Source organism: Muntiacus reevesi, chromosome 3, assembly GCF_963930625.1.
Source record: "Muntiacus reevesi chromosome 3, mMunRee1.1, whole genome shotgun sequence".
NCBI lineage: Eukaryota > Metazoa > Chordata > Mammalia > Artiodactyla > Cervidae > Muntiacus > Muntiacus reevesi.
In genome coordinates this window covers 103,746,015-103,769,185 of record NC_089251.1, presented here as the reverse complement: position 1 = coordinate 103,769,185, position 23,171 = coordinate 103,746,015, and the positions used below count along the sequence as shown (strand labels likewise).

General features: G+C 56.0%; 1 protein-coding gene across 1 annotated transcript in view; it reads right to left on the bottom strand.

The window, feature by feature from the left end:
- The window catches only part of IGSF21 (immunoglobin superfamily member 21), a 271,838-nt gene that overhangs the window by 83,851 nt on the left and 164,816 nt on the right, over positions 1 to 23,171 (bottom strand). Inside the window, exon 3 of the mRNA XM_065927481.1 lies at positions 4,627 to 4,748. Within this exon, the coding sequence (XP_065783553.1) occupies positions 4,627 to 4,748 (122 nt within the window). The remainder of the gene's footprint in view (positions 1 to 4,626; positions 4,749 to 23,171) is intronic.

The following is a 23,171-nucleotide window of genomic DNA, read 5'->3' as shown; positions in this document are numbered from 1 at the left end:
TTCCTGCCTGGAGAATCCCATGGATGGAGGAGCCTGATAGGCTACAGTCCACGGGGTTGCAAAGAGTCAAAAGAGTCAGACTTGACTGAGCGACTTCACTTTCTTTCTTTCTTTTCTTTGAAGGGATACATTGCTGTCAATTCCAAGCTGGAAGTTCTGGGCTCTGAGGCTCTGAACTAGAAAGGCGTGTGATAGTGGAATCTCGGGGGGGTGGGGGTGGTTCTGGGAAGGGCAGTGACCTGCCCAAGAGATCATGGACTGGGGTCCTATACCTGCACCCCCACCTGGGACAGAAGCCCTGGCACCCCACCCAACTCCCACCCCTCGGGGCCCCCACCGGTGGGGGGAGAAGCTCTGGGGGGCCCCCCTGGCCGCCCAGAAACTGCTCTCTGCCAACTCTTGCTCATCTTCTCAGCCTCTCCTCACCCCACTCTCCCCAGCTGAAGAGGAAGCAGCCCAGACAGCTGCGGAGCTGGGACTCTCTCTAGAAGAGATGCATTAATTTGTAAATATCCTCATTTATATGAAAATGCGGGGTCCCGCGCCCCGCACCAGCCCAAACAGAGCGCTGCAGGCTGAGGCGCAGGTTCGCCAGCACAGCTGAGACCCGAGAGGGTCTGCTCCTTCCTCCCCTTGCCTGTGGCCTCCAGGCCGCCCCCCGCCCTGCTGCTCTCGGCCTGGGAGGCTCCCCTGGTGCCTGAGGCTCTGGGAGAAGCCTGGGGAAGAAGTGAGCACTGGTCTTGACTCCGCTGTGTGTGGGACCCTGGACAAGTCTCCTCCCCTCTGGGCCTCGGTTTCCTCATTTGTAAAACAGGGAAGGGGTGCTGGAGGGCTAGGATGACATGGGGCAGAGTCTGGCCAAGTTGATGTTCCAGTGGGGGACCCTTGGGTGAGTCCCAAACTGAATTTTGACCTCATCTGTAAAATCAGGACCATGGAAAATAATAATACAACAATACCCGCCTGATTTCAAGGTGTCGTTAGTGATGGTTAGGGGAAAGAGTGCGTAGAAGGAGGCTTTATGAGATTAAGAACAAGGTGACAGCTTTTTCTTTAACGGTGAGGCAAAGAGGCGGTTTTCTAGGTGAGAGCAGCAGACACGCGCGGCTCAGGGGTGGGGCTGCCCTTACAGGGATCGCTAACGCGTGAGGGCTGCTGGGAGCGTCTCCCTGTTGTCGCCCCCTTTCAGAGATCAGGAAACACGGGCACAGAGTTACCATCCCGAGATTACACTAGAGCGAGGGGCTGGAGGAGCCGGGACTAGAACTCAGGCCATCAGACTTGAGTCACCAAAACTCCACGACGACTGTTTAAGCCACTGTCACGGCCAACTTGGCTGCCAAGGGCACGTTCCATCTGCCTCCCTGCAGCTGTTGACCTTTGACACGCCGTGAAGGGGGGTCAGGGTGAATCACAGGGGCCAGGCTCTTGGTGCTCCAGGTGGTGCAAGTGGTGAAGAACCCACCTGCCAGTGCCGGAGACGCGAGAGGTGTGGCTCGATCCCTGGGTCGGGAAGAGCCGCTGGAGGAGGAAGTGGCAACCCACTCCAGTACTCTTGCCTGGAGAATCCCCATGGACAGAGGAGCCTGGTGGGCTGTGGTCCACGGGGTCGTAAAGAGTCGGATGCAGCTGAGCACTTGCACGTTCGTGCACTCTCACACACACACACACATGAATTCCAGGACGTGGAACAGATCTTTAAATAGTTAGATATTCTCAGGAGCTGATTTTATGAGTCCAATCCTGCATCTCCTCATGTCTGGGAAAGGACTAAACCCCTCCATGGAGATGTCAGCCCCTCGTGACAAGCAGAAAGCCTCCAGTAAGATAAGTGCTGATGGCCTGAACACCCTTCACCAGAGTCACCGCCCCCCTCCTCTTTGGAGCCGTCTCTCAGAGCCCGCTGAGATGCTGTCTGCTGGGCTGCAGCCCTCACAGTGCCCGGAATAAGACTTAACTTGCAACCCTCACCCCGTGCATCCTTTTTAAGTCGACTCCAACCGCATTAAGGCCGTCTAACAGGTGAGGACACCAAGTCCGAGAGAGGCCAAGATCCTTGTGGTCAAAGGGAACTCAGCAGGGAGAGGCTGAGCTGGGGTTTGAACCAGGTCTTTGGACACCAGGGCTGCAGTCTGGATACATGAGGAGCAGGGTGTCAGGGATGCTCGGAGAGTCTCTGGGTTTCCTTCCTGGCTCAGAAACCAGGGCCAGGAGTCACTCTGGAGGCCACACTCCCAGGAGCAGCTGTGTGTGCGTGCTCAGCGGTGTCCAACTCTGGGACCCCGTGGAGTACAGCCCGCCAGGCTCCTCTGTCCTTGGAGTTTCCCAGGCAATACTGGAGTGGGCTGCCACTTCCTCCTCCAGAGGACCTTCCCGACCCAGGGATGGGACAGGTGTCTCCAGCATCCGCTGCAGTGGCAGGCGGGCTCCTCTCCGCTGAGCCACGTGGGGAGGCAGGAGTGGGCGGGGCGCTAACAATGAGGGATGCAGGCGGCTGTTGTCGCAGAGACCACGGCAACCAGGCGCGTGTGGCACGGACACGGGTCTCTGGGAAGCCGGGAGGTGATCCAAACGTTCACTTGTGCAAAACCGTCTGTGGCTCCCCGAGTATTTTCTTCAACCTTTTTCTTTGCCCTCTGATGATAACCTGCTTCTCTTGCCTGCGTGCGCGCCAGGTTGCCTCAGTCCTGTCCGACTCTTTGCGACCCCAGGGACTGTAGCCCACCAGGCTCCTCTGTCCAAGGAATTCTCCAGGAAAGAATACCGGAGTGGGTTGCCACGGTTTAGGATTTAGACCTTCCCGACCCAGGGGTCGAACCCACGTCTCTTACAACTCCTGCCCTGATGGGTGGGCTCTTTACCACCAGCGCCACCTGGGAAGCCCAACCTGCTGGTCTTGGGTGTGCTTAGAGGCACCCCAAATTCTTTTCGGACGTGGGTGCAGGAGAAACCATAAACAGATAGAAGAAGGCATCTGTGTGGTGGCTTGAACACCCTTCCGGAGTCCACATCTCACCAGATTCCCCCAATAAACGCTCAGTCTGAGCTCCTGACACGAAGCCCAGAGAGGAGCACCCAGAAAGGTCCTCCAGGGGAGCACACCCACCTTCCATTCTTACCCACGCGGCCATGGAAGGACCACAGGCCAGATTCTCTCTGCAGCCTGGCTGTGCCCTTGGGAATCTTCTTGTCCCATTTTCTAATTTTACCCATGGGGAAACTGAGGCCCAAAGGGCCGAGGAGGGTACTAGGGTCACCCGCTCAATTTGCAAATTTCCTTGTACACCTGCCTGGTGTCAAGCCTCGTGCTGAGAGCTGAGGATAAAAGGTGGTGGGCAGACCGCTTCTTCCTTCTGAAGAACCTGGGTAAGGAGAGTGGGGCTCCATCCTCCTGGTGAGTCCGGAGTAAGACAGTAAACAGGGGTGTGGCAGGTACCCCACGAAGCGCAGCGCGAGTCAGCTTGTCTGCAGCGTCTCCTGCCGCGCCTGAGGTGGCAAGCTTGTCCACTAGCTTGGGAGCAGACTGCCACCCCCGGCCAGGCCGCCCGGCAAAGCCAACTCAATGGACATGAGTCTGAGCCAGCTCTGGGATCTGGTGAAGGACAGGGAGGCCTGGCGTGCTGTGGTCCACGGGATCGCAAAGAATTGGACACAACTTAGGGACCGAACAACAGCCAGGCAAAGCATTTGGCTACATAGTGTGAGAAAGCTCGCACACGTGTGTGTGCAGAACGGTGCGCGTGTGTGCTGAAGCTGCTCCTCACTGACGCAGGGAGAGCCCCTCTGGCGGTGAGGGGTATACTGGGGGAGCCGCGGCGTTGACTGTGGGGAGGATCAGCTCTGCTGGGGCGAGGCGCTGTCTAAAGAACGTATCTCACCGGAGGACCTGCTCGCTTGGGGTCTGAAGGCTGATGAGGAGTTTACCAGGTGAGCAAAGGGAACGGGACCCAGTGAATATAAAGCACCAGGGCGCTAACCTAGGACTGGGGCTTTGTAGGGCGAGGTGGGGGGGAGTGCGGCCGTGGTGCCCACACGCCGGGAGCTCGGCAGGGCCCGGGCTGGGACCCGCTGCCTTAAAGTCTTCTGGAAAAGGGGGCAGGGGCGGGAATACCAAGCATCTCCACCCCCAAGGGCTCTTCCCTCCCCCTCCTGGTGCTGCCTTGGACCTTGGGTCTGGTTGTTCAGGGTCTGTTTTCCTTCCCAAGTTTGCAGCCCGCGGGAAACCACAGAATGTGTTCCACGGGCTTCTGAACCCGTGGGAGCCAGTTCACCTCCTGTCTCTGGCAATCCTGGCTGTGTGGCCTTTGGTTATTCGCTCACCCTCTCTGGACCTCAGCGTCCTCACCTGGAAAGGGGGTTTGGAAAACCCGCCTTGCGGGACTCTTGGAGCAGCACCCGGGGAGGCCACCGTGAAGGGTCCACTCCCTGCGGCAGAGCGGCCCCCGACCCCCGCCCTTCACCCTCCTCCAGGGCATGACCCCCGGGAAGGGGCCCCCCTTCTGCAGCAGAGCCCCAGCTCTGCCTTCCGAGCCCATGGAGGGTGATCCCGAGACACCCCTCCCTGCAGCAAGCGCCGCGGGTGGGCGTGAGCAGGCTGGCGAGGCGGCCCCGGCCCGCGGCGCTCACCTCACGGTGGACTGGTACACCAGGTCCTCTCGTCTGCGGTAGTTCTCCATGTGGGAGAAGTTGGTGGAGAACATGGCGTCGAAGGTGAAGATCTTCTGCTTGATGGTGCCGCCGTCCGTCACCTGCAAGGGAGCACAGAGGAGCCGGGTGATGCTCAGCCAAGCGGGGGGTGGGCTCCCGAGGCGCTGGGGCGAGGAGGCAGCCCCAGGAGGACTCTCTGGGGGGGATGCCCTGAGCCTCACTGGTACCCGCCTGGCCGGCCGTCCCCACTTGACCGTGTGCAGGCTGAGGCTCTGAGCTCAAGTCCCTCCCTGAGGCCCGACAGTTCAGCCGGAGCAGGGCCACCCTTCTCTCGGGCTCGTCCCAGGGCACCAGGTGAGGCCACTTCCCTGATCCCTCTGGTCGGCCTGGCCAAGTCGATGGCCAAAGCTTGGGGGTCCGCCTGGAGCAGAGACTGTGAATGTGTCTGGCCCAAAGCCATCCTTGCCCAAGGAGAGAGGAAATGGGGGGCAGGCTGAACAGGCAGAGAGGAGAACTGGGGCCAAGATCTCATGTGATTTCAAAATGCTAAACGGCAATAATTTCTGATAAATTCTACAAGGAGAGGGCCAGAGTAGCAAGGGAGCCCAGAGGCGGGCTCCAGCGCCCATCCTGGAGATAGAGTAGCCCCAGAGGGCTTCCTGAAGGAAGCAATGTCTAAGTTGTTCCGAAGCAAGAGTAGGAGTCAGCCCGGTACCTGGCGGGAGGGCTCTCTAGGCGGAAGGGACATCAGGAGCAAAGGCCCTGGGGCGGGAAAGGACTGCGCGTGCTCAGAGAAAGGAGACTCCTAGAGTACACGGGGCAGAGGGGAAGTGAAGTCAGTGAAGTGAGGGCTTCATCAGGGAGGGCCTGATGCGCAAAAGAACTCAGCTCTCCCAAGGGCCAAGGAGGCGCAGAGTTTCAGATTCTGTTTACAAGCTCCTTCTGGCTTTAGACCTGATTGAAGGGACTCATCTGGAAACCAAGGAACCCGGGGGAGCCTGGGAAGAACCCAGTCGGCTGACAGGGGGATGGAGAGGAGGGGACACAGTGGGGGCTTGCCTGCCCCCGGCTGCCCTCGGCAAGGCGAGGAGGGCGGGCGCAAGAGCCCCACTTCACACAGGAGCACGGAGGCCGCAGAAGGCAGAGGCTCCCGGGAGGGGCAGTAAAGCCCCCGCTGGAAGGCAGAGGCTGCTCGGGCGCCCAGCTGCTCACAGCTGATTGAAAGCCGGGCCCCAGTGTGCGCTGGTCCCGCCGGCCGCCTGCCCGCACCCCCGCCCCAGGGCTGGGCTGCTCCCCGCTAATGAAAGTGTTACTCCACAAAGCAGCAAGGTATGTGTTGTCACTGTTTCAATTATTTATCTGTTTACCCGGCTGCAGTTTTCCGCTTGTCTCAGCAACTCTATTATAGACCGGGAGCTTGCAGCCTCTCACCGCTCAGCTGGGCTCCGCGCTAACAGCCTGCGACGGGGAGGCCGCATGCCTGGTCCTGGAGAAGTGGAATTAACTCCCTGCGGCTCTGTGTGCTGGAGGCAGGAGAGGGGGCTGGGAGGGCGGCGGCCGGGGATGGGGCTTCTCCAAGGGGCTTCAGGGGTGCGGGAGATGCTGAAAGCTGCCTGCCCAGCCTCGCCAAGGCAGCACTGGATCTGCCGCCTCTCTGGGAGGACCAGCCTCAGTGCAGCTGGGCTCCCCTGGGCACATCTGGATCCCAGCTGACTTGGACCACATCTGTCTGGCCAAGGTGGTTTTGCTGCTGGTTTTGGGGGCTTCCCTGCAGCTCAGACAGTAAAGAATCTGCTTGCAATGCAGGAGACCTGGTTCGATCCCTGGGTTGGGAAGATCCCCTGGAGAAGGGCATGGCAACCCACTCCAGTATTCTTGCCTGGAGAATCCTCATGGACAGAGAGGCCTGGTGGGTGGACTACAGCCCATGGGGTCACAGAGAGTGGGACATGACTGAGCAACTAACAGTTTAGAGAGCACAGACTTAGTGCAATCCAGCCAGCATCTATTGAGCACCAGCTGTGTGCCAGCCACTGGCAATGCCCGTATGGATGACCCTCCCCAAACTGCAAGTTCATAAGAGTAGGAGTCCTCCATCAGTACCGGGGTCTCCAGGGAGCCCTGGCTGGCGTGGCTTAGAGTGATGGTAACACATTCACAAACTTCAGGACCCTGAGAGGAATCAGCAGAGAGATCTGCCACTACAAGCTTCCTCCTCGCACCTCTGAGTCTCCTGCAGGCTCACCCACTGCTCATACATTTCACTTGCTTCCTCTCTGGGGGCTTCACGCTTTTTTGACCGCGCTTGCAATACAGGGCTTCCCTGGTGGCGCTAGTGGTAAAGAACCTGCCTGCCAATGCAGGAGACATAGAGACACAGGTTTGATCCCTGGGTCGGGAAGATCCCCTGGAGGAGGGCCTGGCCATTCACTCCAGTACTCCTGCCTGGAGAATCCCATGGAGAGAGGAGCCTGGCGGGCTACAGAGCATGGGGTCCCAAAGAGTCAGACACGGCTGAAGCGACTTAGCATGCATGCACGCAGTGCAGTCAGAAGGCAGGCTGTTACAGCGTCTGGTCTCTCCCCTCGCCTCTCACCAGCTTCCCAAACAGGGAATCAAGACGGTGGAGGAAGAGGAACAAAGTGCCTTTAAACCAGAGCCCTGAACTGGGCGATGGTTTTACTGCCTCCTCACGGGGACATCTGGCGATGTCAGGAGCCAGGCTTGGTTGCCACAACTCAGGGGTAGGGAAGCTATAACCCTCCTATGAGGCACAGGACAACCCTCCCAAAGAATTACCTGGTCCAAGGTTGGGAAATCTGCTTGAAGTCCATCACTTTGCATATAGCAGAATAGACAATAACCTCCCCATTTTGCAGATGAGGAAACTGAGGCTTGGAGAGGCAAAGTGATGCAACTGAGGTCCCACAGTGAGCTCTTGGCAGAGTGCTGGCTCCCAGATCAGGGATCACATCCTATCCGCTAGGCTGACCAGGGCTGTGAGTGAACTAAACACCTCCCTGCCCTTCTCTTTATCCTCAGCGGCTGCCTCGTTAGGAGGGAAAATGCCAGGAGCCAGCGGAGGTGTGAGGAATTTTCTCCTAAAGTCTTGAAAGTGAATGGCATCCTGCCCATTTGACTTGCAGCCTCTCCTCCCTTCAGGTACTGCTTTTTTATCTCCTCCTAAAATGCTAAAATGCAGCAGTCCCAATCTCAAATTTCACTCTTTTTTTTTTTTTTTTATTATACAAAGGAGGGGGAAAAATCTGTCAGTAAAACTGTCTTCTCAAATTTATTCTCTGGGACTGAGGTTTTTATTGCTGGTAAAATACACCCACACCCCACATACACTCCCAGGTACCCACATACCCCAGATAAAACACCGAAGAATTATCTGAGTCGTAAATCGCTGTTTCAGGCCGAGGGGCAGGGGAGTTTCAAGGACGCACTTAGCTTTATTTTCATTGCGTTTATGCCTTTTTCTCTGGGGCTGTGTCTGGGCGCTGTGGGTACCCTGGCCGCGGGCAGCCTGAGACAAGCAGTCACTGCTTCTCCCCGAGGCACCCGCCGGCCCAGCTCCCCTGCCGCCGACTATCCAGTCTCCCCCAGCCTCAGGGAGGGAAAAGGAAAGTAAGGGACTCAAAATCCACTCTCAGACTCTGTGTATCGTGGGAGACTGCGCAGCCCACGGCCCAGTGAGAGGCCAGAGCCGGGGAGACCGTGGCTGTAGCAACAAGCGCTAGACAAGCATCATCTGAGGCCCACGGAGGCACCACGGCCTCCTCTGGAGGAAGGGGTAATCGCAGGAGTCTTCCTGGAGAAGGTGGGCCCTCTTCTGGGAGCATCTAGTTTCCGGTTGCTTCTCCCTGCCTATGCGCGGCTTAAGCGAGAAGCTAGACTGATTTCCTCCACACCAGCTGAATCCTTGATTTCTGGTTACTACTTTGTACTTTTGATCAAGCTATTGCACCTAAGTCTCAGTTTCCTCATCTGTAAAATGGGGATAACCTGACTTATCTTCTTGGAAAGATTAAATGAGACAAGCTTTGGATGGATTGCCTGGTGTGTGGTCAGTGCTCAGGGGAGACACCTATTGTAGGAATACTAACACTTTTCTGAGTCACCGCTTTTCCTGTATCCCTTCTCACTCTTCAGGGCTAAAGAGCAGAATATCACTTGCCGAAAAGCCAGAGGATGCAGAAAACCAGTAAATGAAAGAAAGGGTCCAACCCTGGGGAGGGGGGCAGGTGGAAGGAGCCAGAAGCCAATGTGGGCACCAAGGACCGGAAGGCAGAGGTTCGTGTTTGCAGGGAGAGAGAGCGAGGCCCGGGAACTTGCTGAACTGTTGTGTGATTGCATCAGCCCAGCCAGAGCTTGAGGGGGCTCCGCGCAAGGACCGGGGTGGCAGGCTAGTCTCAGAGACTCCGAGACAGTCTCCCAGAGCCCAGGGCAGGTGGGATCAGGAAGTCAGGACAGACAGAGAGGGCAAAGCTGGCGGGGGCAGACAAGCTGCTGTTGGAGAGTCAGAGATGCATGGGGCTTCCTTCCTCCAGAGGGAGGCGGGCTTGTGTGTTCAGTCAGTCATTCAACAGATTTTTATGGAGTCAATAAACAGGCTTTGAATGTGAGCTACTTGCAGAACATCCACTCTGTGAGGGCGGGGTCTTTATCTACCCTGTTCATGCTCCGCCCCCAGAGCTGGGCAGACGGTACTTACTCAGTAAATATTTATTACATGAATGAGCTGATGCTGGGAAAGATTGAAGGCGGGAGGAGAAGGGTGAGATGACTGGATGGCATCCCCGACTCAATGGACATGAGTTTGAGTAAGCTCTGGGAGTTGGTGATGGCAGGGAGGCCTGGCGTGCTGCAGTCCATGGGGTCGCAGAGAGTCGGACACGACTGAGCGACTGAACTGAGTTGAATCCGTACCATGCACCAGGCACTGGGGACACCACGAAGAGTCGAGAAACCATTCCTGCTGCTCCACAACACAGACTCGCCCCAGGACGGCCCGCTGCGGCCATGCCTGGATCGGATGGGGCTTCCTGGTAGGACCAGGCCCCGTGGGGAAGGTGGCGGGACCATCCGTGTGGTGATGCTCCAGAGAGAACACGCGTGCACCTGATGCGCTCTCTCTCGGGGGTCCTTCTGAGGCAGGCCGGGACCCGGGACCCTTTGCTGCAGTGCTTCCTCCTGGGCAAGCTTCTCAAAAACACAAAGATGCTCCCTGGGACCAAGTATAATTGCGTGCACGCTGCAGTTGCAGCAAACTCTGGACCGTATGATACAAAAAGAACGAACCCCGCCCCCTCCAAACCCAACTGCCACTTCTGAAGAACTGGGAGCAAAAACCAGGTTCTAGGAGCAAAAGCAGGGAGCTCCACATGCCCCCCATGCCCTCAGCGCCGCAAAGCGAGGGCACCCAAGCCCGCTGGACACACCCCTGCCCTCACTCCGTAAGGAATCCGTTCTCGCCACCAAGCCCCTTCCCGTTACTTGTTCTCACCCCTCCTGGTGCAGCAGGGGCCCCAGGGAAGCCTTGACTGAATTTCTCGTCTGTCCTGTAGTCAATTTCTATTGATGGGGGAAGACCAAGAACCCCGGCTGGTATTGGTTCCCTGAATGGTCAGCTACAGTGGACGGAGACCTGGGTTCTGAACTGCTCTGCACCACTCCTCTCTCCAGGCCTCAGTTTCCCGAAATGCTAGTGAAGAGACGTGGGCAGGGTGAGCTCTGAGGGCTGTTTCTACTCGGAATGCCCAGATGCTCTGATTCTGGAACAGCTGGCCCTGGAGGCCACACCTCCACATGCCCTGCCCACTCAGCCGAGGTTCCGCAGCTGCCCCCGGGTCCCGAGGCTGCCTGACCCCGTCCCAGGGCCCCCACTGCCCCCGACCAGCACATCTGGCTTCAGCCGTTGATTTTGCAAGTGCCGCCACAAATGCATGGCAAACGGTCTGAATCCAGCCAGCAGCGAGAGAGCCTGCGGGGCTGACGCAGGTTTTCCATTTGAAAAACAAATAAGTCTACAACTCTAGCCTCCTCCCAATGTCCCTGGGTGCCATCATCCAGAAAAGAAAAAAAAAGGAGTGGGGGGAACCTCCTCTTCTTTGTGTTCCACAAAACCAATTACAGGTTGGAAATAGCTGTAATAAACTTGATATCCCACTTATGGGCCAATCCCGCCGCGGCTGGAAAGTGTAATAGTGGCGGAGAGTGAAAACCACTGGTGTATTTTGCCGGAGCTGTTTAAATTGCCTGCCTACATTATCCCAACTCCTCTCCAGCCGGGAAGGAATTTGCTCTCCTGGAAATGGTGCAGCTGAGGTCTCTGTGGCTGGGCAGCGAGAGGGAGCTTTCACAAGGAGGGTTTTAATGAACTGATTAGACATGGCAGAGCGATGGCGCCTGGGCTCGAGAGTCAGGCCGGCTCAGGTTCAAATCCCAGCAGCAGCAGGCTCCAGGCGGCTCCCAGGCTACTAGGACAGGCAGGAGTCACGGCTGCCCTAGAGGCCTGTCGTTGCGGGGAAAGGGACCCCGAAAGTGATGCATGGTGGCCAGAACTCTGGGCCAAGCGTGAGGAGGCTCAGCTCTCCCATGGGGGCTGTCGCGTGCTGGCTCTGGGCTCTCAGGCAAGTCACCAATAGTCTTGGAGCCTCAATTTCCTTATCTGTAAAAAGTTCATCAGATCAGGCTTCCCTGGTGGCTCAGATGGTAAAGAATCTGCCTGCAATGCACGAGACCTGGGTTAGATCCCTGGTTTGGGAAGATCCCCTGGAGAAGGGAACGGCTGCCCACTCCAGTATTCTTGCTGGATAATTTTATGGACAGGGGAGCCTGGCAAGGCTGCAGTCCATGGATTCACAAAGAGTTGGACATGACTAAACGATATCAAGTTTAATATCAAGTTCTTAAAAATGCCTTAAAAAGAACCCGTGAAAGGCCTATATGTGAAAGCATCTTGTAAAATGTGAAGAGCACACCTTGAAACTTCTGCCATGCAATTGGCACCTGGAAGTCTCTTCTCCACCCCACCCAACCCCGAGTGCCTAGCATGGGTTTTGGCACATGGTCTGCCCTTAACGTACATTTGTGGAGTGAATCAATGAGCCAGCACAGAAGGAGTGTTCTGGTCTCCTTAGACATGTCTCCGTCTAACCACTCAGAAATTACGCGGAGAAAGTTCCCTCCGAGGACCGGTGCAAAGGTGACACCAGATCAACCACTGTTGGAGAAGGGCTCAGATCAAGCCAGCCTCAGCACTGGGGTCAAGCCATCTGTGCATTCGAGTATTCGCTTATTGACTGAGTCCCTTTCAAGAGCTGTGCTTGATTCTGGGGCAGCTGCCGTGGACGCAGCTTATGAGCCGGTGAAGAGGCATAGTCATCTCACCTAACTGTCTGCAGTGGGTGTCTTCCAGCTCCTCCAGCAAAACCTGAAGCCCAGGAGGGCTGAGACTTCATTTCGTTCAGTGTTGTACCTCCCCCTCCCAGAGTACAGTTGGTGATGGGGTGGGGGGGGGAGCTCTCGGTCAATATTTCTATAGAAATGAAATCTCTTCTACAGATGCAGAAACTAAAGGCAATGAAGGGCTGCTGCTCATCCAGGCCGCCCAGGCTGTCAGTGGAGGAGTGAAGACTCGAACCTGGGTCGGATTCCGAGGTGCGGAGAGGATGTGGCCCAGCTACGGTAGAGCTGGGTGAGGGGTTGGGGTGGGACAAGGAAGGGGGTGGGGATTCTAGGCAGAGGGAAACGTGGGCCGGGCACGGGGCCCCTGCTCAGAGAGGAGCGGGGAGAGCAAAAGTGGAGAGCAGGAGGGGCCAGCGACGCAGCCTCCCTGCGGCTCTCAGCGTAGCGGGAGGGTCACAGGGTGCCTGCCTCCCCTGTTGCCATGGTGACCCTGGACCACTCTTCCTCTAGACTCCCTGCCCACCTGCTCTCCGTCCTGAGTCTGCTCTTGCATTGCCCTGGGAGCGGCGGCAGGGGGGCAGCCACAGAGAGGAGAGGACAGGCTCCCCCGGGGCTTGGGGGAGGAGGATGCCGGATTCCCGGGGAAAGAGGTGCCGCTCCCCACGCCCCTCCGGGTGTCCGGGCCCTACCCTCTCTCTGTCTCCCTGCGAGCCCCGGCCTCTGGCAGGGCTGGGCGCGGGGTAATTGGCTTCCCCTCGTGCGTGTGGGAGATCCGGTTTTGACAGAGACAGCTGGTGTCATAAATTGCCTTGTCTCATCTGGTTACTGTGCAAAGGCAGACAGCAGCTCGGTGATGAGGTGCGGGGCGGGCCTGGGCCGGAGGCTGCTGAGAATGGCAGGCGGGGGCAGGGCGGTGGCTGGCTCTGTGGGCCTCACACACGTGGACAGGAGCCTATGCAAGTGGGAGGAGGTGTGTGTGCAACGGGGGTGAGTGCAAGGGGCGCCCAGGGCTGCTGGAGGCCAGCCCCTGTGAGTGAGCAGGAATGCGGGTGAGAAAGCCTGTACTCGGGGCTGTGGGGACGGCCGTGTGTCAGCAAGGGCAAGCGGATGGATCTGCGTGCTGCTGGGTTGCTGGAAGGATGCACACGTGTGTGCGTAAGCAATGGTGAAAATGTCTCACGTAGCTCTAGAAGCTTGGGGGAGAGCATGCGGGCCCGTGGGTGTGTCAGAGAGACTGTGTGTGCACGTTCAGGACTGTGCGTCAGGCTGTGGATTCACAGAGTGTGTGTGCACTTGTGTGTGGGCATGACGCCTTACCCCTGATGGAAGCCCAGTTTACACACCCTGTTCCCTGCCCTGCGCTGGGGACAGGGGATGTCAGCTGGCGTGGGTGTGAGGGGAGCACGTGCCTGAGACACGCCAGGCCAGCAGACACCATCACGCTGTCTCTTTGCCATCACCCACCCCCGGCTCAACCAGTCAAATGCAATAACCACAGTCAGCACCCAAGCACCAACGCCCCCAAACTCCACCAGACACAGACATCTCCTATGTCGCCCTAAAAACCCACGCTGCAGGGGCCGGCAGGCAAAAAGCAGTGCGGGCAGGAAGGGTCTGGATAGACGCTAGACACTCCCACATCTGTGCATGCAGCATCTTTGCACCTGGCCAGGTGGGAGCAAGGTTTGAATGTGTCCGTTTTCCTGAAAGCCCATCCCAGAGTCCTTCACTGTCTCCTGGAGTTTGCTCAAATTCATGTCCATTGAGTCAGTGATACCATCTAACCATCTCATCCTCTGCTGCCCTCTTCTCCTTTTGCCTTCATTGTAAAATGTTTAGCATGGTAAATATTCTTTAGTAGATATTATTAGGGCTGTAATTTTGTGGCAGGAAGGTGGGGAGCCCCTGAGACTTCAAGCAGGGAAGTGACAGCTCCCACCAGGGTCAGAACAGTCCTCCAGACTGCAGTGTGGACCACACAGCTGGCCTAGGTGGGTCTGAACTGGGGAAGAGGCCTCTGGAACAGAGAAGAGATCATTTTTCCATCCCCCTTTTCAGGGCTGTGGCTGATTTGGAATCCCATGAGCCAGTCGGGCAGGGGGGTGGGGGTGGAGGCACGGCTGCACCGCGTTTGATCCAGGGATCCGTGTATCTGCGTGCGGTCCCCTCCGGGCGATGCCCTGCCAGCGTCCCGCAGCGCCCCGCTCAGCGCCCGGCCCCCAAGCCACCCCCGTGCTGCTGGCCAGCGAGCACACGTGTGCGGACAGGGCACGCCCAGCAAGGGTCATCATGGGGACAGGTGCCTAGCTTGCGCCAGTCTGGCTGACCGGCACGGTCAGGATGGGCTGCCGGGCGTGGGCAGGGACCTCCCTCTGCCAGGCTGCTGGCCTTGCGGGTGACCAAGCCTGTGCCGGCGTGGCTGGGCCCTGGCAGACTGGCGGATGTGACCCATTAGCCGCCTGAGCCAGCCTGCCCACCTTCTCCCCAGGGGCGGGGCGCAACGGCGCACCCATCACATCCTGCCCCTGTAATTAGCACACGGCATCGCCGGCAGCCTGACTCAGTGGAGCCTGTCTCTGTCTGTCTGTCTGCGGCCGTCCCTGTCAGTCCCAGAAGCCTGCTGGAGAGAAACAGCAAGAGCGAGAGCCCCTCTCTGCTCAGACAGTGGATGCTGGGAAGTTTGCCTTCTCCCTCTGAGCCTCAGTTTCCTCATCTGTTAAATGGGGGCAGAGACGGCCATCTCTAAACTCACTTCCTGCTATTTCATGGAGGTGGTATTAGCAACAGGCAAACTCCAGGTGGCATAATTCTGCGATCTGAGGGGCGACACTAAAGCGTATCCAACCCTGCTCATCTAGTCCTTAGGTCAACAAAGAATCACTGTGTTCCTACTATGCTCCAGAGACCATTTAAGGCTCATTTAGTCCTTACATTCTGTCCCTACTACACGCCAGAGACCATGTAAGGTGTAGTCATGAACAAGCCCAAGTCCCTCTTCTGCTGGAGACCTGATTCTAGTGGGAGGAGACAGATAACAAACCCAAGTAAGGCAGACGGAAAAAACGCGCCAGACCGGGCAAGCGTCCGACAGACAAGGAGACCTGCTGGATGAAGGAGGAGGTTGCTGCTGTGTGTGCCCAGACGTGTCCGACTCTGGGCGACCCCAGGGGCTGGACCCCATCAGACTCCTCTGTCCGTGGGATTCTCCAGGCAAGGACACTAGAGTGGCTTGCCATTTCCTCCTCCAGGAGATGGTGGCGGCCACAGCAAATTAGGCAGCCAGAGGAAACCTGTTTTTGGAGCTTAAATTCATATTTAGACTGAAATCCCAATGAGGAGGTGGGGTCAGGCTTGCTTGGAAAGAATCAAGTTGCTTTCTGCCAGCTCCTTGTGAAGTCCTGTTTGTTCACTGCTTCTGGCTTCTCATTTACACCCGGCAACACCCCTGCGGGCAGAGCTGTCTGCATTTTGCAGATGGGGACGCGGAGTCACGGAGAGGTCATCCGGTTTGCCGACGTGCCCACCGTCCAGACTCAGCTCAGGGAATTCAGTCCCTTTTCTACTGTGTCTTCACAGCCGACTTCCAGTTTCCCAAACCCCAGTCTCAGTGCTGGTCAGGACTGTGATCTTGCCCTTGTCACCCCTCTGCCACTGCCCTGCCTTGGTCCTGGCATCATATTTTATTCCCCTATCATTTCACTGTGAACATTTTCAAACACCGAAAATCGCAAAGAATTTTAAAGCCAACATCGGTATTCCCGCTACCCAACACCTACAGTGAACTTAGCCAAGCCTGCTTCATCGTATACTTCTCTCCCTTTGCCCATCCATCCATGTGAGTTTCACCTGGTGCTTCCCGAAGTAAGCTGCAGACACCTCCACATTTTACTTTTGCAGCCTGCATGTCATGAGAGTTACGCTTACTCCCAATTCTCTTTTGGTAAAATTTACATACAGTGAAATGCACAAACCTAGAGAGCTTTACTCAATGGGTTTTGGCAAATGCGCCCACCTGCGTGACCCAGACCTGTCTACAAGGCGGGCCACCGTCACTCCAGAAAACTCCTCCGCTCCTGCTTGGTCAGTCCTCGCCCCCAGAGGCACCAATTATCGTGATTTTTCTCACATCATTTATTGACTGTTCTAGAACGTCATATAGGGCTTCCCTGGTGGTTCAGATGGTGAAGAATCTGTCTGCAATGCAGGAGACCCAGGTTGGATTCCCGGGTTGGGAAGATGCCCTAGAGAAGGGAATGACAACCCACTCCAGTATTCTTGCCTGGAGAATCCCATGGACTGAGGAGCCTGGTGGGCTGCAGTCTGAGGGGTCACAAAGAGTGACTAACACTTAACTAGCATGCCACATAAGCGCAATTGCACAGCAGGTGGTTTTCAGAGAAGGCTTTTTTCTCCCAGCATCATATGTTTGGGATCCTCCCGTGCCGCTGGGTGTGCCTACAGCCAATCCCTTTTCATCGCTGAGTAGTGTTCCATCAGAAGATGAGACTGGTTTGTTCCATTATTCTTTTGTTAATAGACACCTGGGTTGTTTCTGGTTGGGCTCTACTATGCATACAGCTGCCAAGAATATGCTGATACATGGATTTTTCTTAATGGGTGAGTGTTTCTATTTCTCTTGCTACTGCTACTGCCAAGAGTCAGTTCATATCAACAAGTGTTTTATGAGTACCTACAACACGTCAGATGTTGTGCTAGACACGGAGGTGCGTGATACCGGCTCAGACCTTGGGCTCTGAAGGCTCCAGGCAGGCAAGAAAGTGAGGCGTGCCTGCTAGGGAACAAGCGCCCTGCAGGCCATCATGTTTCATCCTCACAACGGCTCGGCGGGATGCTCTTTGTGACCTCAGTTTTCAGAGGAGGTAACTGAGGCCAGAGTGATGGAGTGACCTGTCCAAGACAACCGGCAGAGCTGGGCTGCAAACTCGGGGTGGTTCCAAAGCATGCTCTTTCCTCTGTCCTGCAAGATGCTGAAGCAGAAACCCAGGGGGGCGAGGTGATCTCAAGGCCACACCAGCAGCGCAGAGACAGGAACACAGGCTCCTGCTCCCCCCAGGCAGCGCTCTTTCCAACAGCACGCTGACTTCATCTCGGGAGTCTTAACAGATAAGGTCTCAGTGTCTGTTCAGCCAGCATCCCCTCCTAGAAATAAGGCTGGGAGAGCTGAGTTATAGACGAGCCCAGCTTATCTGGGTGTACCTGTGTCCCAGGGCATGAGCCCTTTAGACTAAACTTGTCCCCTGAACCTGCTAATCTAGGGCCACAGAGTTACAGGTCCCAGGAATCAGGTGGAAGCCTGAGTTTGAGCATGTGGCAGATAAGGAAAAGTGGTGGGCCCAGTGATGAGATGGGGAGGCTATGGAGGTCCAAAGTCATTTAATTAAAAAGCAAAACCCCCAGTGTATATCAAGCTAGAACAATCTTCAGGGTGAATTTGGCCCCGCACAATGGTTTTGTGAGCCCAGCATTAAGCAAATAGAGAAGGTGATAACTGTTGTTGGATAGATGACTGTTGTGTAGAGGATTAAAGATGGAGCCACACCCTTTGACATTACCTCGTTGAGAGACGGGGGATCTGTGCTCTCTCCCTCTGAACCGGGCACATTCTGTGACTGCTTTGATCAGTGGAATGTCTAAGAGTGTACCAGTTTCCACGCCCAAGCCTTAGCAGGCTGGAGGCGCCCACTTCCTGTCTTTGCCCATGGTGATAGAGAGACCGCATCAGGGGTGAGAGGGACCCACAAGCCCAGCCCCGCCTGCACGAGAGTAAAGCTGCCTTGACCCCGCAGACCAGGCCAACCACCAAACCGGACACCACCAGAGACCCCTGCTGACGCCATTCAAAGCGTCGGAATTGCGCAGCCAAGCCACGCTTGAATTCCAGACACACGCAGTTGTGTGATACAATGAAACAGCCGTTGCTTGAAGATGCTGCGTTTTGGTATGATCTGTAGGCGGCAAAAACCACGGCAGCGTGCTCCTCCTGTTGTCAAGGAGGAGGCCGTGCCAGCCTCTACCCGCCAGGGCCGCCTCCGTCCCGCTGTGAGAGCTTCGGGTTGGAGTCATATTTGGGTGTGCAGGGCAAGAGGTTATATCAGGTGGGGTCTGGCCGGAAACATGCAAAGAGCGTAAATGAGGAAGCTTCAGGGTTATTTACAAAGATATGAGCAGATGGATCCCAGTAAGGCAGGCCTGGCACCTGGGTCAGGGGCCAGCGAGTGCTGCTGGTTTTTTAATAGCAGAGGGAGAGGGGCAAAGGAGTGGGGGTTTTACTTGCTCCTAAGAGAGTGGTAGATGAGGGAAAAGGCTACCCAACAAGAGTTTAGGCAGAGGGACACAGGAGGGGAGAGCTGGGGATGGAGCTCTCACGTCTACCTGCCAGCCAACCCCCATCTCCTGCAGGTGCCGCCCATTAACCAGCGGGCAAGAAGACCCATCGGTGCTAGCGGGACAGTTTAGCCTCCAGGCACAATGGGTGGAGAAGCTGAGAGTGGGTCTGGGGTGTGGGATAAGATGTCCCGTGGACCAAGACTCCAGGGAGCTGAACTTGAGTGGCTACCCAGCTTGGCAAGTTTCCGCTAGATCCTGTTCTTTGTCTGGCTGTCCCACAGCTGCGTAAAGCGAGGTCCCACCCCCACCCCCACTGCTACCCCATCAGACAGTTCAGGTGCGTGTGTGGGAACCAGCATCAGGGAGGCTCCCATTAGATGGTCATGTTTCTTCCCACAGCTGCTCGTGTCTGATCACCTCCTAGGATCAGGAGGGATCCCACCTGGCAGAGGGGAGCGAGATGAGCCCATCTCTGCTTCTTCATCACTGCCAGGCTCCATGAAGCCGGGTGCAGAGGAGCTGAGAGAGGAAGCCAGTCCTCAGCCTCATGCCCTGTGGAGCAGGCACTCCTGGGAAACTTGGGGCTTGGAGACCCCGAGCCCCAGCACGGAGCCCTGGGCCACGATTTCTCCCCATAACTCTGCTCCCAGGGTGGTCCTCCAAGAAAAAGCACGAGAGAGGCGTCCATGGCCTGCCGTCCACGCAGTGGCATGGAGCTCTGTGCTGAGACGATCTCGCGATGGATTTAATGCTCTGCTGTTGCCATCTTGGAATCTGTAATCATTTGCAAAGGAAGGACCCCATATTTTCATTTTGCACCGGGCCACACAACTTAGGTAGCCGATCCTCTTTCCAAGCAAGCAGGAGTTCTCTGGGTCTGATTCCTTTGTGTTCTTTATTTAAAGTTTACTGATCTACTTTTGGTTGTGTTGCGTCTTCATGGCTGTGTGGGCTTTCCTCGAGTCGCAGCCAGCAGGGCTAGCCTCTCGGTGCGTGGGCTTCTCGTGGCAGCGGCTTCTCCTCTTACAGAGCACGGCCTCCAGAGCATCGGCTCAGTCGTGTGGCCCTCGGGCTTAGCGGCTCTGCAGCACATGGGGTCCTCCCTGACCAGGGATCGAGCCTGTGTCTCCCGCATTGGCAGGCAGATTCTTTACCACCGAGATACCAGGGAAGCCCTGATTCACGCATCTTGATCAAGACTCAGCAAACTTTCCCCGGTAGTGAAGACTTGGGGACCTGCAGGCTCTACAGCCCCCGCTGTTATGGTGGAGCCCTGCTGTCAGACCGTGAAGGCGGTCAGAGGCAATCTATAGACAAATTAATGGACACGGCCGTGTTCCAATAAAACTTTACTTGTAAAAACAAGATGGTGGGCTAGATATGGCCAACTGCTGGTCTGGAGTATAAGCCCCTCCCATCCTGTCTGCCTGTCTGATTCCGGCTCTTTCTATTTTTGGCAGCACTGCGTGGCGTGCAGACTCAGTTCCCTGATCAAACCTGCAGCCTCTGCAGCAGAATCATGGAGTCTTAGCCGCTGGACCGCCAGGAAAGTCTCTCTGGCTTATTCTTGGTGATTCGGCTCGAAAGCTTTCCCTAGCTGCCGTCTTTTGCCCTCCCCCACAGCACACCTGTACACGTGTATTTATCGAGCCTGAGCTAAAAGGCAAGGTTTGCGCTGGGCGTTGGGCTACAGCGTGAGCACGATGGCATGACTACAGCCTGCACGGGGCTTCGTGGTACAGACCCAGGCGGGAGTCCCGGGTTAAACCTCCAGGAGGGCAGGCTGGGGCCACTTTGTTCACCACTGTATATCCCCAGTGCACTGGCAAAATACAAAGGCAGGTGAGTGATGCACAAATGCACGGCCTTACGCTGGCATCATCTTTGAAATGGACCTGGTGGGTGTTTTTAACAGAGAGGTCGGGCAACTTGCCCCAAGACACACAGCAGCAGGCTAATGAGAGCGCTATATTCAAACTCCCAGGTGAGGCCCGCTTCAACCACGCCCAGGAGTGAGAACGCAGCCCTGGTTTCCTAACGGAGCCAGGAGGGACGCCGTGGGATGCTGGAGTCACGAGTCCAAATGGGGGGTGTGTGCATGACCTCACTCCACGCTGGGTCGGCGGCGGAGGAGTGGCTGGCTTATTTCCTCTGAGGGAGACAAAATGGAAGAGTTTTGCGTTGGTCTCCTATTACAAGGAAATAAATCACCCAGTATATTAAAAAAAAATCTTCACCTGGCTTTGAACGAACGTTTGGTGTTATTACAATGGGAAAAAAAATAATCCCATTTGCTTTTCATTATAGATCTGGTTATGTTTTGTTTTTTTGTCCCCAGAGAGTGAGGATTTCACTGGCAGGGTGAGTACAAGAAGGAAAAAAGAGAACAGTGGGCTTTGGAGTCAGACAGTCTTGAGTCCAATCCCGCTGGGCCACTGACTCCCTGAGAGGCTGAGGCCCTTCATTAGTTCCATGAGCCTCTGTCTTCTCCTTTACAAAGTGGGGGTGCCGCCACCACCTTCCCAGGGCTGTGGCAAAAATGAAACGATGATTCTGCTCATAGTTACTACTCCGCGCTGATCACCTTTATGACAGACGTGCTCTCAGGAAGCGTGCATTGTAATAAAAGGGATTGCAAACAAATAGAAAGTCAAAAGAGAGACAATTTCAAGTGATCATTGCCGTGAAGCAAACAAACCAGACCGTGAGTGGCTGGAGAGGGATCTGGGGATTCCACAAAAGGCCAGAGGAGCCTTCTCTAAAACTCAGATGAAGATGAGCCCAGAGATTTTCATAGTGAGTGAAGTAAACCAGAGAAAGACAAATGTTGATGTCATATGATGTGTTGATATCATATGATATCAATTATGTGTGGAATCTAAAAATATGATACAAGTGAACTTATTTGCAAGGCAGAAACAGAGTCACGGATGTAGGAAACAAGTTCATGGTTACCAGGGGTAAGGGGCAGGAGGGAGAAACTGAAAGGTTAGGATCGATGTGCACACACTCCTCGATATGAAATAGATAAGTGATAAGCATCTACTGCATAGCACGGGGCTTCCCTGGGGGCTCAGATGGTGAAGAATCCGCCTGCCAGTGCAGGAGACATGACTTTAATCGCTGGGTCGGGAAGATCCCCTGGAGAAAGGAATGGCAACCCACTCCAGTACTCTTGCCTGGGAAATCCCACGGACAGAGGAGCCTGGTGGGCTACAGTCCACGGAGTCACAGAAGAGTCAGACAGAAAACTGAGTGACTAAACAATGATAACTGTGGAGCACAGGGAAGTCTACGCGACGCCCTGTCACGGCCCGCCTGGGAGAAGACGAGAAAGGGTGGGCGTGTGTGTCAGTGATCCGCTTCGCTGTACATCTGAAACTAACACAAGATTGCAAATCAACTAAACTCCAGTAACAACAAAGAAAATAATAACGCGAATCAACTAAACTTCAGTAACAATGAAGGAAAAACAATGCAAATCAACTAAACTCCAGTAGCAATGAAGAAAACAACAACACACACACGTACCCCAAATGGTAAAGCGCCAGCTTGGAAACGCGTTTTCCAGGAGGAAGACGTCAGAGCCACTGCAGAGGCCCTGAGATGGGATGAGCTTGTGCTGGGAGCGGAGAAGAGCCAGGCGGCTGACGCCGCTGGCGTGGAGTTAGCACGGTGGAGAGCTGTGGGCTCCGTCGAGAGACCCACCCGGAGCCAGACCACACAGGGGCCTGACGGCTGGTTGGTGCAAGGAGGCTGAACTGTACTCTGGCTGCAAAGGAAGACTTCACAGGGTCTTAAGCAGGGGAATTCTCTGCTTGATTGGCCCAGAGAGGGGATTGCAGGGCCCACGGGGGCGGGAAGACCTTGCCGGAGGCTCCCTAGGCTTGGGGGACGACATGGGCTCCCATCAGGTAGACAGACGGTAGGCCCCCGATCCATTTCCTTTCACATATCCCCGTCATCAGAGGAGTTTTAATGCGTGTCTAAAGGCCAGATGAAGAAAATTCTAAAGGATTTTCAGACCTTGGGCAGCTCTGAATTAAAATGCCTCTTTTGTTCAGTGGGCAAGGCTGTGAAAGGCTGGGGAAGTCCCCTCTCCCCCACCACTTCTGGGCAGCCTGGCAAGAAACTAGGGGATGTGCTTAATCTGCCAGAGATCCAATTTCCTCCAAATCACTCATTTCAAAGCCAGAAAAGGCAAGAAGGGACTGTCATGGTCATCCAGGCAGCGGGAGAACAGCGTCAATGCAGCAATGACGTGACGGCACTGATGACGGCAGCGATGGTAAGAATGTGTCCTGAGAGCTTCCCAGGCACTGTGCCAAGTGCCTTACATGAGTTTTCGCCCCCAATCCCCCCAACTTATAGATGAAGACACCAAGGCCATGAGAGGTAAATCGACTGGCCCACAGTCCCACGGTCGGGGAGTGTCAGAGCCAGGCTTGGAAGCCGGTTGTAACCCCAGCCACTCCTCACTGGGGGCGTTTAGGGCATCCATCAGCCTCAACCGTCCAGCTTCTCAAGAAGCTGTCCTCCCCTGCAGCGACTCATCGGGTGATGGGCCGGCCGGGGCGACCGTGGTCTTGGAGTTTCTCGGACCTGATCTCCTTGAAACCTCTCCACATCTGTGAGTCGTGAGACGGCAATCTTCGTGTAACCCAGAGAGGCCGCGGCCACCCAGCTGGGAAGCAGCACAGGCGGGTCTGAGCCAAGGACTGAGCCCGGTCCCTCCACCATCCTTCCAGAGCCCGGACCAGCCA